At 35.4% G+C, this 15,257-nt stretch overlaps 2 protein-coding genes across 2 annotated transcripts; one reads left to right on the top strand and one right to left on the bottom strand.

The window, feature by feature from the left end:
* The first annotated feature begins 403 nt into the window (after positions 1-403).
* LOC117326074 (non-specific lipid-transfer protein-like) lies at positions 404-10,856 on the top strand. Its single transcript, XM_033882676.1, has 5 exons — positions 404-472; positions 5,258-5,400; positions 5,993-6,220; positions 6,722-7,498; positions 8,909-10,856. Exons 2-5 carry the CDS (start codon positions 5,283-5,285, stop codon positions 9,073-9,075), a joined length of 1,290 nt encoding a protein of 429 aa, XP_033738567.1. The 5' UTR covers positions 404-472; positions 5,258-5,282; the 3' UTR covers positions 9,076-10,856.
* Positions 10,857-11,371: 515 nt separating this feature from the next.
* Positions 11,372-15,245, bottom strand: LOC117326075 (transmembrane protein 69-like). Its single transcript, XM_033882677.1, is given in 3 exon segments — positions 11,372-11,849; positions 11,851-12,300; positions 15,190-15,245. Coding segments are annotated over 2 exon segments (831 nt in total). The 5' UTR covers positions 12,265-12,300; positions 15,190-15,245; the 3' UTR covers positions 11,372-11,432.
* Positions 15,246-15,257: the final 12 nt, after the last annotated feature.

Below are 15,257 nucleotides of genomic sequence, written 5' to 3'. Positions count from 1 at the left end.
TGAAACTGGTGTAAACAGCAACCCCCGCGATGATGCCGTGATCATCAAAAAAGCAAGGTTTGAAATTTAAAACTTATATCTTTATGATCATCGAAGTTTACTTGAAGATTGGGATCGAAAATATATCTTCAAACTAAATCTTTTTTACGAATAAATAATCAAAAACCGTAAATTTTCACGGTTGAGTGCGGCGTACACCAAATCACGCTCTGTAAAATGTAAATCGACGATTACTAAAGTTCTGGGGATTGCTTCCTTTTAAATTAAATTGTTAGATTTTTCAGATATTTATATGGATTTATCAGAAAAATAGCTTTCTTCATTTAGCCATTGCTGAGAAAAATCAATATCAATATTCCTGATACGGGGATCGGGGCCGGGTCCGGGTACGGCGTACTGTACAGTACACGAAACCACGGGGACAAGATAACTCTGTATGTTGTCTGCTAAAATGAAAGAAGGAATCTGTCAAGTGAGTATTTGACAAGAAGGATAATTCATTCAAAACACGGAAAAGAACAAAACTAGATTTGTATGGTATTGATGATTTTGTCAATTTCTATATGACGACGTTCTTAATGATATTCGGATTCGTTTTCTGACCCAGTCCAGTTCCGCTACATTCCCATGCCATGGCCATATCACAGCAAGCATATGCATGCGTGCGTATGGAACGCCATAGCTGCCTTATGTGGTAACTTGTATTATATGATGTATTCGCTTCATTATATGCAGTGATTATTTCATTTTATGAAGTGATTATTTCATTATATGAAGTGATTATTTCATTATATGGAAATTTCTACCGGTTTTATTTCTGTATTATAAATCTAAAAGTGTAGTCATAAAGATATTTGGTCATCATAACGAAACGACCACTCCATATGATGAAACGACCACTTCATATGATGAAAAAATCACTTCATATAATGAAACCATCACTTCATATAATGAAACCATCACTTCATATAATGATACCATCACTTCAAATAATGAAACGATCACTTCATATAATGAACTAATCACCTCATATAATGAAATAATCACTTCATATAATGAAGCGAATACATCATATAATGAAATAATCACCTCATATAATGAAATAATCACCTCATATAATGAAATAATCACTTCATAAAATGAAATAATCACTGCATATAATGAAGTGAATACATCATATTATACAAGTTACCACATAAGGCAGCTATGGAACGCCATAGCTGCCTTATGTGGTAACTTGTATTATATGATGTATTCGCTTCATTATATGCAGTGATTATTTCATTTTATGAAGTGATTATTTCATTATATGAAGTGATTATTTCATTATATGATGTATTCGCTTCATTATATGAAGTGATTATTTCATTATATGAAGTGATTATTTCATTATATGAAGTGATTGCTTCATTATATGAAGTGATTATTTCATTATATGAGGTGATTATTTCATTATATGAAGTGATTATTTCATTAGGCTTCATTATATGAAGTGATGGTTTCATTATATGAAGTGATGGTTTCATTATATGAAGTGATGGCTTCATTATATGAAGTGATGGCTTCATTATATGAAGTGATTATTTCATTATATGAGGTGATTATTTCATTATATGAAGTGATTATTTCATTATATGAAGTGATGGCTTCATTATATGAAGTGATGGTTTCATTATATGAAGTGATGGTTTCATTATATGAAGTGATGGCTTCATTATATGAAGTGATGGTTTCATTATATGAAGTGATGGTTTCATTATATGAAGTGATGGTTTCATTATATGAAGTGATCGTTTCATTATATGGAGTGGTCGTTTCGTTATGATGACCAAATATCTTTATGACTACACTTTTATATTTATAACACAGAAATAAAACCGGTAGAAATATCCGGACGCTTTTAATTCCGTAAATCTTTTTGTAAATAATTGCACACACACACCGTCTTTTTATTTAAAAAATACTTGGAAATTAAATATTTTTTAATTGTAATTGTGTGTACTTAATAAGTCCGTAAAGTGAATTTAAATGAAAAAATGTGCAAGAAATGAGAGCGTGTTAAGGGGGTAACTCTGAAAGATGCTTGAAACACTGATGCTGTGGGTACACGTGTACGTGACCTATATTCCTCGTTGGTTCCCTAGGTAAGTGTCATTTAAAGACTGTTTTGTTAAGGTATTCCAGATATCAGATATCATTGGGATATTAACACGCAATAACAATTTTGTAATCATTTTGCAGTCAGAACACGTGTTAAGGTGAAATATATTTTTAAGCTAGATCGAGTGAGGAGCAGGGCGGCCTACCCGCGCTACCCGAGAGGTAAGTTGGGCCTAAGTTTCTAGTTTAACACTTTCCAAGAACACTTTATACTTTTATTTGCTAAAATAGTTGTTTACTAATGAAAATATGTATGTTTTATGCAGTTTGGCATATTAATAGTGTTTTATGCAGTTTGGCATATTAATAGTATATAAAACATAGAGGTAAATTTAAGAATAAGATCTATTAATAGTAACTGTGTACCCGTCAGACTATGCGGCAAACCATATTGGCATTAGTAAAAAACTATTTTAGCAAATAAAAGTATAAAGTGTTCTTGGAAAGTGTTAAACTTAGGCCCAACTTACCTCTCGGGTAGCGCGGGTAGGCCGCCCTGCTCCTCACTCGATCTAGCTTAACTTTAACTCAATATTTCACCTTAACACGTGTTCTGACTATGCAAAATGATTACAAAATTGTTATTGCGTGTAAATATCCCAATCATACCTGGAATACATTAACAAAACAGTCTTTAAATGACACTTACCTAGGGAACCAACAAGGAATATAGGTCACGTACACGTGTACCCACAGCATCACTGTTTCAAGCATCTTTGCGAGTTATCCCCCTTAACACGTTTACATTTCTTGCACATTTTTAGCTCACCTGGACCACAGGGGCTAGTAACGATATAAATGGGGAAAAAATGAAAAATAAGAAAAAAACGTACGCAATACATGTATGTGTTATGTTATATGTATTGCGTACGTTTTTTTCTTATTTTTCATTTTTTCCCCATTTATATCGTTACTAGCCCCTGTGCCTGGACCGAAGGTCCGGTGAGCTTATGTCATGGCGCCGCGTCCGTCGTCCGTCCGTCCGTCGTCCGTCCGTCAACATTTGTTTCAAATCGCTACTAGTCAAAAAGTTCTTATTGGATTTTTACCTAATTTAGTCAGAAACATCCTTGGGGGAAGGGGAACAGATTTTGCATAAATGGTGGTTCTGACCCCGAGGTTCCAAAGGGGCGTGGCCCCATAGGGGAAATAAAGGTAATTCCTTTAAATCACTTCTTCTCATAAAGTTATGAATGGATTTGAACCCAATTTAGTCAGAAACATCCTTGGGGGAAGAGGGAACAGATTTTGCATAAATGGTGACTCTGACCCCTGAGGGGCCAAAGGGGCGGGGCCCAATAGGGGAAATAAACGTAATTCATCTAAATCTCTACTAGTCATAAAGTGATGAATGCATGTTCTAAAAACAATTCTTGAGATCTTTCAGACCTTAGAGAGTCTGGACTTCATTATTTCTTTAAAGCAGTTGGGATCCCCACACTATAACCACATATAGCATTGTTTGAGATTTACAAATAAAGCAATTTGAACATGAACATTATTTTGACATTGGGTCAAATCCAACCAGGTGGGCGATACAGGCCCTATGGGCCTCTTGTTTCATTTAGATTCACTTTACGGACTTATTAAGTACACAAAATTACAATTAAAAAAGATTTTATTTCCATGTATTTTTTAAAGAAAAAGACGGCGTGTGTGTGCAATTATTTACAAAAACATTTACGGAATTAAAAGCGTCCGGAAATTTCTACCGGTTTTATTTCTGTATTATAAATCTAAAAGTGTAGTCATAAAGATATTTGGTCATCATAACGAAACGACCACTCCATATGATGAAACGACCACTTCATATGATGAAAAAATCACTTCATATAATGAAACCATCACTTCATATAATGAAACCATCACTTCATATAATGATACCATCACTTCAAATAATGAAACGATCACTTCATATAATGAACTAATCACCTCATATAATGAAATAATCACTTCATATAATGAAGCGAATACATCATATAATGAAATAATCACCTCATATAATGAAATAATCACCTCATATAATGAAATAATCACTTCATAAAATGAAATAATCACTGCATATAATGAAGCGAATACATCATATAATACAAGTTACCACATAAGGCAGCTATGGCGTTCCATACGTGCAGACTAACCGAGTAACAGTACAGTACTGTAGTACTGTGGTACTAACTGTATACTATACATACTTATGTGTTATATCGTGTGCTCTGCTATTGTCGCGGGCTCCCTATTCACTACTTTTACAATTAATATCAAAGTTAACATCCGGTATCCTTGATATGTACACAAATTAATATTTTAACTCTGGGTGTGATACCAGATACAAGCAGCTGACAAGTGCCTATGATAAAATGTAATCATGAATCAATCTAATTTGTAATTTGTCTTTCAGCTTAATAGGTTTAAATTGCTTACAACAGATATAATGACATCAGCCATGCACTGTGAGAATAGGGTATAACAGTTAGGGAGCTGGAGAAACTGGTTTGTCAAATCTTAATTGTAGCTTTTCAGGCATTCATGAATCTTTATGGACCAGCAGATATTAATACATGCCTTGCAAGTCTTTGTCATTAATAAGGCTCCTCAAAATGCAACATAAAATCTTTCGGGCTGTTGGTCATTATTTCATAAACAACTCTGGCCAGGTCCAACTGTGCCATGATAAACAAATATGGTGACGTCCTGGTTGTGCCTGTCCAATTTTGAAACTTGACAGATTGGGGGAAAAAAAATTGGACATTTGTTGTTTTTTTAATAAGGATCAGTCTCAAAATTTAACAGGTGCATACAAGCACACCAGACGGGCATCCATGAAATGTCTCTTGCATGTCAGTCATTCTTCATACACATTTGAGAAACTGACTGAAAACAACCATGGAAAATCATAAAGAGGAAAGAGGATAAAGAACAGAAAAGCAGTATGTAGTTCAAACTTGCACAGAACTAATAATCTGTACTGTCAGTATACAATGATGGGTGGGATATCTTCTATTGTTGAGAGGAACTTGAGACTTGACTGGTACATTTATGCAACTGATATGATCCATTTGTTCATGATTGTATATACTTTCATTTGATCTTTTCTCAGATCTGAAAATTTTCCTCTTCATGAAATGGCTATGAGTTTACTGCGTAACAAGATGAGAACATTTGTGGTTGGCGTTGGCGTGACAAAGTTTGAGAAGCCGATGACCAAAGCATGGGACTACCCAGATATGGGCAAAGAAGCAGGTAATCGACATGAAAATGGACAAGTGTAGGTCTTTATCTGTATTTTGTGATGAATGGTACTACAATTCTTGAGGAAAATATAAGTAAACCTGTTTTCTTTCCCATCATATAAAAACATCGTAAATGAAAGGGTTGTTTACTGTAATTATCCTATAAGAAGCAAGAAGCTCTGGGGGCCAACACAAATTTTTACTCAAATTAATGGAAAGGATCATTGCTGCAGGGAAATGAAATATAGCATTCATGAGCATTTTTACTGAACTGCAATAGACATATCCAGGTTAAATTTTGGATGAAAAATGGTGATAATTATGGCAGTTCATCTATTTTTTTTTAAATCAATCTTATAAATACATTGTGTTAAACAAGAAATGGTCATAATTCTATCTCCTATTTTACTCAATATGCATGTTTTAATTCTTTCATTTCATGCTTGAAATATTGTCAAGAATGACACTTTGGTGAATAATTCTGGCTGCTTACGTATTATGTAATGTATATTGTTTTTGTTATTTATTGGAATGAAATATAACATGTGAAAATTATATTATACTGGAAATTTCTAGAGACACTTTTTGCTTTGATTTATGAGGCGAGGAAGCATTGAAAGATGCAGGACTACCCTACAACAATGTGAAGGCTGTGGTTGCCAGCTACTGTTATGGAGAACCAACTAGCGGACAGCGAGCTGTGTACAACCTTGGACTCAGTGGGGTCCCAATCTTTAATGTCAACAATAACTGTTCCTCCGGATCCAGTGCACTGATGTTGGCTAGGCGTTTGGTCCAAAGTGGGATGGAGGACTGTGTCATGGCTCTTGGTACTTGTCAAACATATTTCTTTGATACTATGTCATACTGTAAATATCTTGTATCATCTATCTTTGTGTAAAAGGAGCAGATAGGTGTGGCTAGTACAAAGTGTTAAATATGATCTCTGTCTCTCAGCTGACAGCATATGCTTCTTTGTCTTACTTGGAAGAACAAAGGATTATCATGCAGGAGACCTGGGTTCAATTCCTATTGGGCGCCTGACAGGAATGTGTTTTCCCTGTTCCTTCACATTTATTATCATAGCATATTATTGATATATTTTGAGGTAGTAAAATTACTTTGAAGTGAATATTCATATAAATTTCCGTACTTTTGTAAGGCAGTATCTGGACATCATTTGGTATAAATAGATGTTATCATTTTAGATAAATTCATGTGGAACTTACTCTATAAAATGACTTAATTTGAAAATGTGATGGCTAATGAATGACTTTTTATAACAAATGATTTTCGTAATATCATACATTTATATTCATTGTATGGCACAGGTTTTGAAAAGATGGAAAGAGGTCTATCTGAAAAGTACACAGACCGAACATCACCAGTCAAGCGTCATATGGATCACATGGTGAACATTGGAGCTGAACCAGGTCTCATCCAGCCACGTCTAAATCAGATGACATCAGATGTCGTCAAATTGTATGCATATGCAGCACGAGAATACCTACAAAAATATCCTTATGCCACTTTAGATGACATGGTAGAAATCTCCTATAAAAACCATAAACAGAGCTTGAACAACCCAAAGGCAGCAATTCAGAGGGTTATTCCACGCGATGACATTAAAACAAAAATCCCTCTTTGTGACCCAATCACATTTTGGATGTCGGCTCCGACGGCTGACGGCGGAGCAGCTGCCATTGTTTGTAATGAGGATTTTGTGGTGGCCAATAACCTCCAGCACCATGCTGTGGAAATTATTGCTCAACACATGGTCACTGACATGGATTCATCCTTTGGGCGGAGCTTCCAGGACCTTTCTGGCTACGGCATGGCTAAGGAGGCAGCTAAACGCTGTTACCAGGACTCTGGGTTGACACCTGATGATGTTGATGTACTGGAGGTCCATGACTGTTTCTCTTGCAATGAACTCTTCATGTATGAAGCTCTTCAGTTGGCCCAGGAAGGGAAAGGTGTAGATCTGATTCGTAATGGAAAATGGTTTAAAAACAAAAATGGAGGAGAAATGTGCAAACTTGGTGGAAAGTGGGTTGTGAACCCTTCAGGTGGACTTGAGTCTAAAGGGCATCCAATTGGGGCAACAGGTATTTTCTAATATCATTTTCTTAAATATTGCTCCAATATATATATATATATGTTAATATATTGCATATGTCTAATCAGGGTACCCACCTGGCTGTATGTATTATTCCTGTTAAAGCTAAAATGAATGCAATAGTACAAATCATAATTTAAGATTTGTGTATATCTTCATTTAGGGAATTTAATGTTTAGAAAATGATAAACATGCACTCATTATTTATGATATATAGAGGTTACACAACGAGTGGTTGTTGGATATGGAATTTATTGCACACGAGTAAGTTATTTTTTAAAAGTTACAAAAGACATGAGCTTTAGCGAGTGTTTTTTGCAACTTTTAAAAAATAACTTACGAGTGTGAAATAAATTCCATATCCAACAATTTCGAGTGGTGTGACCTGTTTCTACCACAATAATATCGGCTTGAATCAAAGGGAAACGTGGCCAAGTATAATTTCGCGTATGCAAATAAAGTGTACCGGCGACGTCCGGGACTCGGTGATGTGATGTCATTAGATTATTGATGACGTCAATAACAATTGCAGCTTGGGTCAAAGTTCACCGTGTCAGCCAATCAAGATGCGTACAGAGTTTATACCACTTGTGGTATAAACAGATTGTTAATCAACAGCTGTAATGATTAACTGATGGTCTGAGAGTTGAATAACACAGGGTATTGTGGTAGAAATACATTTACATTTGAAAAAGTAATTGTGTAAGGTGAAGACTTCAAAATGTGCTTATATTTGGAATAACCTAGGTTGTAAATTGTAATAGAATAAAATGTGTACTTAAGTTTGGTATTACTTAGCTCACACTAAAATTGAGTTATGGCAACTTCTTCACTGTGCATCTCACCTGTAACACACGTTCACCTGGGGTTTGATTCCCCGATCAGACATGAAAAGGTTTTATATTTACATATATTTAACGAGTGTTGCATGAAAATACCAGGTATCACTCTGGATTAAGATTTAGTTTTTTTTTGCTGAAAATCTTTGAGAATGTGCTATAAAGGAAAATCCTATCCACTTTCTCCCTGTAAAACTAATGACCCAGAATTGTCCCTGAAATATTATTGGAATGGTGGAATGTCGCATACCTGGGTTTCAATTGGGTAACAGTCCTCACTTATTACTGAATTATGGGCCTTAGTTTAATCACTTTATGGGGCATATAATGTTTCCTACCATAGCCAAATTCTGTATGTGAGTTTTTGGGATTGTGGAATATTGTATAAAGAAATTGGGTTGTGTGCCTCACTGCATACAGAGTTATGTCCCTGTGTTAACTTTTGGTACCAAGGAAGAACTAGAGATGGGGGCTGTGAATTGCTAAGAGTTACTTAGTCTTTCAAATCATTTTAATGTGTAAAACAAGGTTTTTGAGATATTTGTTCATTTTCATTACAGGTCTGGCACAATGTGCAGAACTGGTGTCACAGCTGCGAGGGACAGCCAAACTGAAACAAGTTGATGGGGCAAAGGTTGGACTTCAGCATAACTTTGGCATAGGTGGTGCTGCTGTTGTTACTATGTACCAACGACCTGGACAACTTCAGAAGCAGTCTAAATTGTGATTGACTTGTTCTTAGGTTGGATAATATATATGAAACATACTGGTAATTTGCAAGATATTTTGATTATTAAGTACTGGTATACCAGGGAAGTGATTTTTAGGAAACTAGGTAAACTTAACTGAATTTTAATGTATTACTCCATCCATTTCTTCCAAAATCACATACCAGGTATATGATGATCATTTTCTAGTTGAAAGTGACTAAAACAAAGTATAATTTGTAAACTAGTAATATCAATACTATACACGCTTACTGGCCTTGTAAACTAATAACTTTAGAGCTGAATTGATTCAGGAACTGATGTATATGTGAAGGATATTTGTATTTTACCTGTATTGAATTTAATCTTTTATTAAGGCCAAAGAGACTTAAAATAGGATAAGTTGAGGACAATCTGAATAAAATCAGCTGTTACATGGCTATGTTTACTACGCCTGTTTAGAGTTTTGTCTATTAAGTATATAACACTTACGATTAACCGATTATGTTGATCATAATGTCAGGTTTTAAGGAATGTATATTTTTTAACAAAATGACAATTAAAAAACATGTATATGAATGTAATAGGTAAATCTCAGTTAACTTTCATTGACCAGTTTTAGTAACATTCTGTATATGTTGTGAGGTATGACAAAATATAAAGGGAGACAACTTTATGTCTCCTCATTATCAACTTTGCTAGCCGTAAGCCAAGAGTATCGTGAAAAGGAGAGTATCGTATTGAACATCCTTAGCTAGCGAGGTTGCCTAAGAACTGGCTTCTTCTGTTTTCTTAAATTATTTTATTGAACAAATTTAAATCATAATGTATGTGATACAAAGTTGATTCTTCTTATAGTTGTACATGTGATATAACTCCAAGTCCACAAAAATAACAGAGTTGTCTTGATTAGCCTACACAAATCAGGATGAATGATACCTGTACTACACATTTATTGTTGGGACCATAAAACACTCTCAAGGACAAAATGAAGTGATTTATCACTGACTTAGATTGTAGGCAACTGATGGTTCTGTATAGACATAGAGCAGATATTTCGCTCTTAAAGTAGTAAATTACATTTGTGAGTGAATTTTTAGTCACTAATCCGATTTAAATTATGCAATTAAGAAAATAATTAATAAAAGGCAAATGAATAATCTGTGGTAATTCTGTTTTAGTAAATTGTATTGGTTGTTATATCATGTTTTGTTGGTTACGGTAATATACATAAATGTTGTTATTGTCAATTCCAAAGGGTCAGTATCATACAAATGTCAAGACAACATGTAGAGGTCATTGTCCAACTACAAATGGTAATGTTGATATGATCCTATATATATATATATATATAATATTCCGGATACTAAAAGTCAAATAAATATATTATAAGTTGAGCAGATGATAGACTATACCCATCACTTCCTAGTATAACAAGGACATCATGTGTGTTAGAAATAGTTTGTATTACGAGTTGCAACTATATATTAGAGTGGCCAGCAAATTATTTATATTTGATATCAATTTCTTATATATATAATTACTTACAAATTGATCAACCAAGTACTGAGGTCAGTTTCGTAAGATAAATTCTTCATTTAATCATGATCAGAAACTGATGATTTTGAGATATTGTGATGTTGAGTGTTCTGATTGAGTGTATTTTGTATCAGATCTGATAGCGAGAGTTTGTGACTTATAAATTGCTGATAATCTTAAGTTTGAGGAAGCATTTTTTGTTTGTTTTTTTTAAATTTTATATATGATCATGGTGATGAAAATCAATAAACTTGGATCACTATACAAGATTTTTTCTTTTGTTTATTAAATTAAGGGTAATATGCAAATAAGCGGGTTGCTCTGTAATTGGTTTGAGATATTGACTCATTTTAAGGTTGAAAAAAAATCTATAAAGCATGTGGTGAAACCAGTATATCAGTGACTTCACTTAAAGAGGCATTCCTTTTTTCAGACATCAGAAACAAGCACAATTTCTATTGATGAAATCTATGTCCGAACGATGATTAAATTAATGCCAAAATGTACAGGAAAAATGGTGTATCGTATACAAATTACGTGTGTCTGATACTTTGGGACAAATTAAGAATTTTCAGTACTTACATGTGATACACAAAGAACTTTGGTTTATTTTGAGAGAAAAATTGCCATGTAAAGATTAGAACTTTTATTACTTGGAAAAAATACATCATTTCCAGTAAGTTTAATTTTGATGACCTAAACTTTATTCAAATGAGGGAATGCTCCTTTAAGCATATGCATGCTTACAATGACGAAACAAAGTGTAATAAAATTATATTAAACTTTAGTTAATAGTTTATTGTCACAATCTAATTAATTTAAAAAGGCATCAAAAACTCTAGTCTTTCTTTTCTTGTTTGTTGGCTTCAGAGTCAAGTAAAAGACTACACATCAGTGTTGTCCACAAGGACAAAATGGCTACGAATGTCAATGTAAATCTGAGGCCTTTAAACCAAGGGGGATAACCATAAGATACCATGTCCATATAGCACGCTCCAGCTAGGCCAAGCATTAGAGTCAAGGAGGAGAATGGGCTTGGCATGAGAATTCCAGCCCAGGCAACTAGGGAAGGGGTCACACTGTAGGTCAGATTGAACCAGTTGGGTTGTAGAATGCTGTCGTCAGGAATTGTCATCCCCCATCGCACACCTCCCAAGAATGACAAGATGGTGGCACCATATACCATCTGGGCAAAAGCCATGTCCGGTAAAAATAACTGATTCATAACAAGGTACGTGGGGGCTGCCACAAAAGGGTATTAGACCAGAGAATCCCAACACAAGTGCTGGAACAGGGGAAGACTTTATTTCCTTGAGGCTTCCCAACACAGTCAAGGATGTTGTCTTTTTGTCCTCGTGGAAATGTCTCTGCCACTGATAAGGACCTTTTGCTTGTGATTGACATTTTTGCAAAATGTAACTTGAAGGTAAAATTTTTGCATGCACTGATGTATCAGAATTGCCATGGAACCTTGGCAAATCTTTCACTTCTAAACTTTGATTACTATTTGTTCTTCTATAATGTGAATTCTGTCTTTTCTGCAATTTGGATGTCCAGCTGATATTTCCACATCCATTAAGAGAGATGTATGAAGATCCATGATGGGGTACTGGTAATTTGGTCAAAACTCTCCTAATGAAGGAACTGCTCACATTGAAGCTTCCTATCATGGTCTGTCGAAAATGGCAAAGTTGTGCCGAAATCACCTTAAATAAAAAGTAAAATATATATTAACAAGATACAGGGCTAAGCTCTGGCCTGTGTCTGAATTTGGTTAGTACTTTTTCGGTCACCTGAGACGAAATCTCAAGTGACCTATTCTAATCGCCTTTTGTCCGTCGTCGTGCGTCGTCCGTCGTGCGTCCGTAAACTTTTTACATTTTTGAATTCTTCTCCAAAACCACTTAACAAAATTTTCAATGAAATTTGGCAGAAAGTTTCTATGGCTGAAGGTCAACCAAAATTGTGAATTATATGGTCCCCAGCCCCCAGGGGCCTGAGGGGTGGGGCCAAAAAGGGTCAAATTGACTAAAACTTCAAAAATCTTCTTCTCTACTCTCAGATATAGTAGAATCAAATACTCTTCATAGATGGAAGGGTCTTAAGGTGCTTTATCAAAATTGTGAATTTCATGACCCTGGGGTCTCACGTTTGCCCCTGGGGAGGGGGTAAACTTTACTATAGTTTATATAGGGAAATCACAATTTTGACTATTATTTGTTGGATTTCTATTGGAATTCATTCTAACTTGTATCAAATTATCAGCATGGGATGACAGTTTGATGGTATGTACATGTTGGCCCTGGTTGACCCTCAGGGGCTGGTGGGCGGGGCCAAAAAGGGTCAAATTGACCGAAATTTCAAAAATCTTCTTCTCTACTCTCAGATATGGTAGAATCAAACACTCTTCATAGATGGAAGGGTCTTAAGGTGCTTTACCAAAATTGTGAATTTCATGACCCTGGGGTCTCACGTTTGCCCCTGGGGAGGGGGTAAACTTTACTATAGTTTATATAGGGAAATCACATTTTTGACTATTATTTGTTGGATTTGTATTGGAATTCATTCTAACTTGGTTCAAATTATCAGCATGGGATTACAGTTTGATGTTATGTACATTTTGGCCCTGGTTGACCCCCAGGGGCTGGTGGGCGGGGCCAAAAAGGGTCAAATTGACTGAAATTTCAAAAATCTTCTTATCTACTCTCAGATATGTTAGAATCAAATACTCTTCATAGATGGAAGGCTCTTCTGGTGCTTTACAAAAATTATGAATTTCATGACCCTGGGGTCTCATGTTTGCCCCTGGGTAGGCGGTAAACTTTACTATAGTTTATATAGGGAAATCACATTTTTGACTATTATTTGTTGGATTTGTATTGGAATTCATTCTAACTTGGTTCAAATTATCAGCATTGGATTACAGTTTGATGTTATGTACATGTTGGCCCTAGTTGACCCCCAGGGGATGGTGGGCGGGGCCAAAAAGGGTCAAATTGACTAAAATTTCAAAAATCTTCTTCTCTACTCTCAGATATGGTAGAATCAAATACTCTTCATAGATGGAAGGGTCTTAAGGTGCTTTACCAAAATTGTGAATTTCATGACCCTGGGGTCTCACGTTTGCCCCTGGGGAGGGGGTAAACTTTACTATAGTTTATATAGGGAAATCACATTTTTGACTATTATTTGTTGGATTTGTATTGGAATTCATTCTAACTTGGTTCAAATTATCATCATGGGATTACAGTTTGATGTTATGTACATGTTGGCCCTAGTTGACCCCCAGGGGCTGGTGGGTGGGGCCAAAAAGGGTCAAATTGACTGAAATTTCAAAAATCTTCTTATCTACTATATGTTAGAATCAAATACTCTTCATAGACTGACCCCATTAGGACTGATGGGTGGGGCCAAAAAGGGTCAATTTAGTTGGCCGAAATATTTCAAATCTCAGGTGACCGTTAAGGCCCTTTGGGCCTCTTGTTCTATTTTCCAATATTAATGCAATTTTAAAATCGGCAAATTCTTTTTCTTTCTTTCTTTCTTTTTTGGCAGTTATGCTTTTGGTGACAGACAGTGCGACCCCTGGGCCCACCTGATATCTGATATGTATCATATCAGTATGTAGGTAGTTCATGTATTGTTTAAGATATTTGAATTCTTTGACCTTATATTATAGTAAAGGTCTTGAGACTTACTTCATCCCAACATCTGTCCCATGAAGGTGATGGTCATTCATTGTGACCCTGGGAATTTTGGTTACATACATGTATACTGAAAAGTCGTTTGAAGATTTTATCACACTTGACCCCTGTGACCTTGAGAGTAGGTCAAGGCCATTAAGTTGAACAAACTAAGAAGCAATTCTTATATTGACTGGCACAAAATCAGGCTGATCATGAATCTTGGTCATGTTAATGAGATGTCAAAATGAAAATTATGTACAGATGCATAACAGTGGACTTTGTCTCAGTTTATCCAAAAAGTACATTTTTCTGATAACACCTACCAAATACATGTATAGGCCTATGTAACTGTACTCGAATGACTTTCAAAGAGGTTTGACATAATATGTCAGATATTGAATCGTTCATATGTACATACACCATTACTCCTATAATATAAGGTGTCGCTGTTCGGCTCTTTTTCTATTGGATATGATTTTGCCGACTGCGGTTATACGCCACCTGTCAAAAGTATCTGGCCGTGTAAAACCTCTAACATTGTTGGAGTACATACACCATATGCATGTAGATGAATTCCCAGTATTTTTTTTTGTTTCTGTAACTAGGCATAAGTACAAAGTGGTCTCTTGTTTTACATACACATAATTGATACCCGAGACCGAGGACATAGAATGTACGACCCTGCAGACATAATATATTTATAAAGAAACTGAAAAGTTGAAAACAGTTGTTTTAGGGGCTTGTGCAAGTCTAGGGCAAGATTGTGAACTTACTGGTAACTTATGGTTCCATGACCACGTGATTTATGTATGGTGTTGTCATGATATGCACTGTAGCCTAACACTTGACGTTGTCATATCTATTTTGCATGATATATGTGCGATAAAAATAATGCTAGCAATAACCTACCGCTCAGAACCAAAGTGCCAAGAGTAAGACGCTCATGCACCAACAAATAAAAATAAAATGCAAGTTAT

This window comes from Pecten maximus, chromosome 4, assembly GCF_902652985.1.
Source record: "Pecten maximus chromosome 4, xPecMax1.1, whole genome shotgun sequence".
NCBI classification, from domain to species: domain Eukaryota; kingdom Metazoa; phylum Mollusca; class Bivalvia; order Pectinida; family Pectinidae; genus Pecten; species Pecten maximus.
The sequence above is the reverse complement of the archived record's forward strand: the minus strand, read 5'-3'. Positions and strand labels throughout refer to the sequence as shown.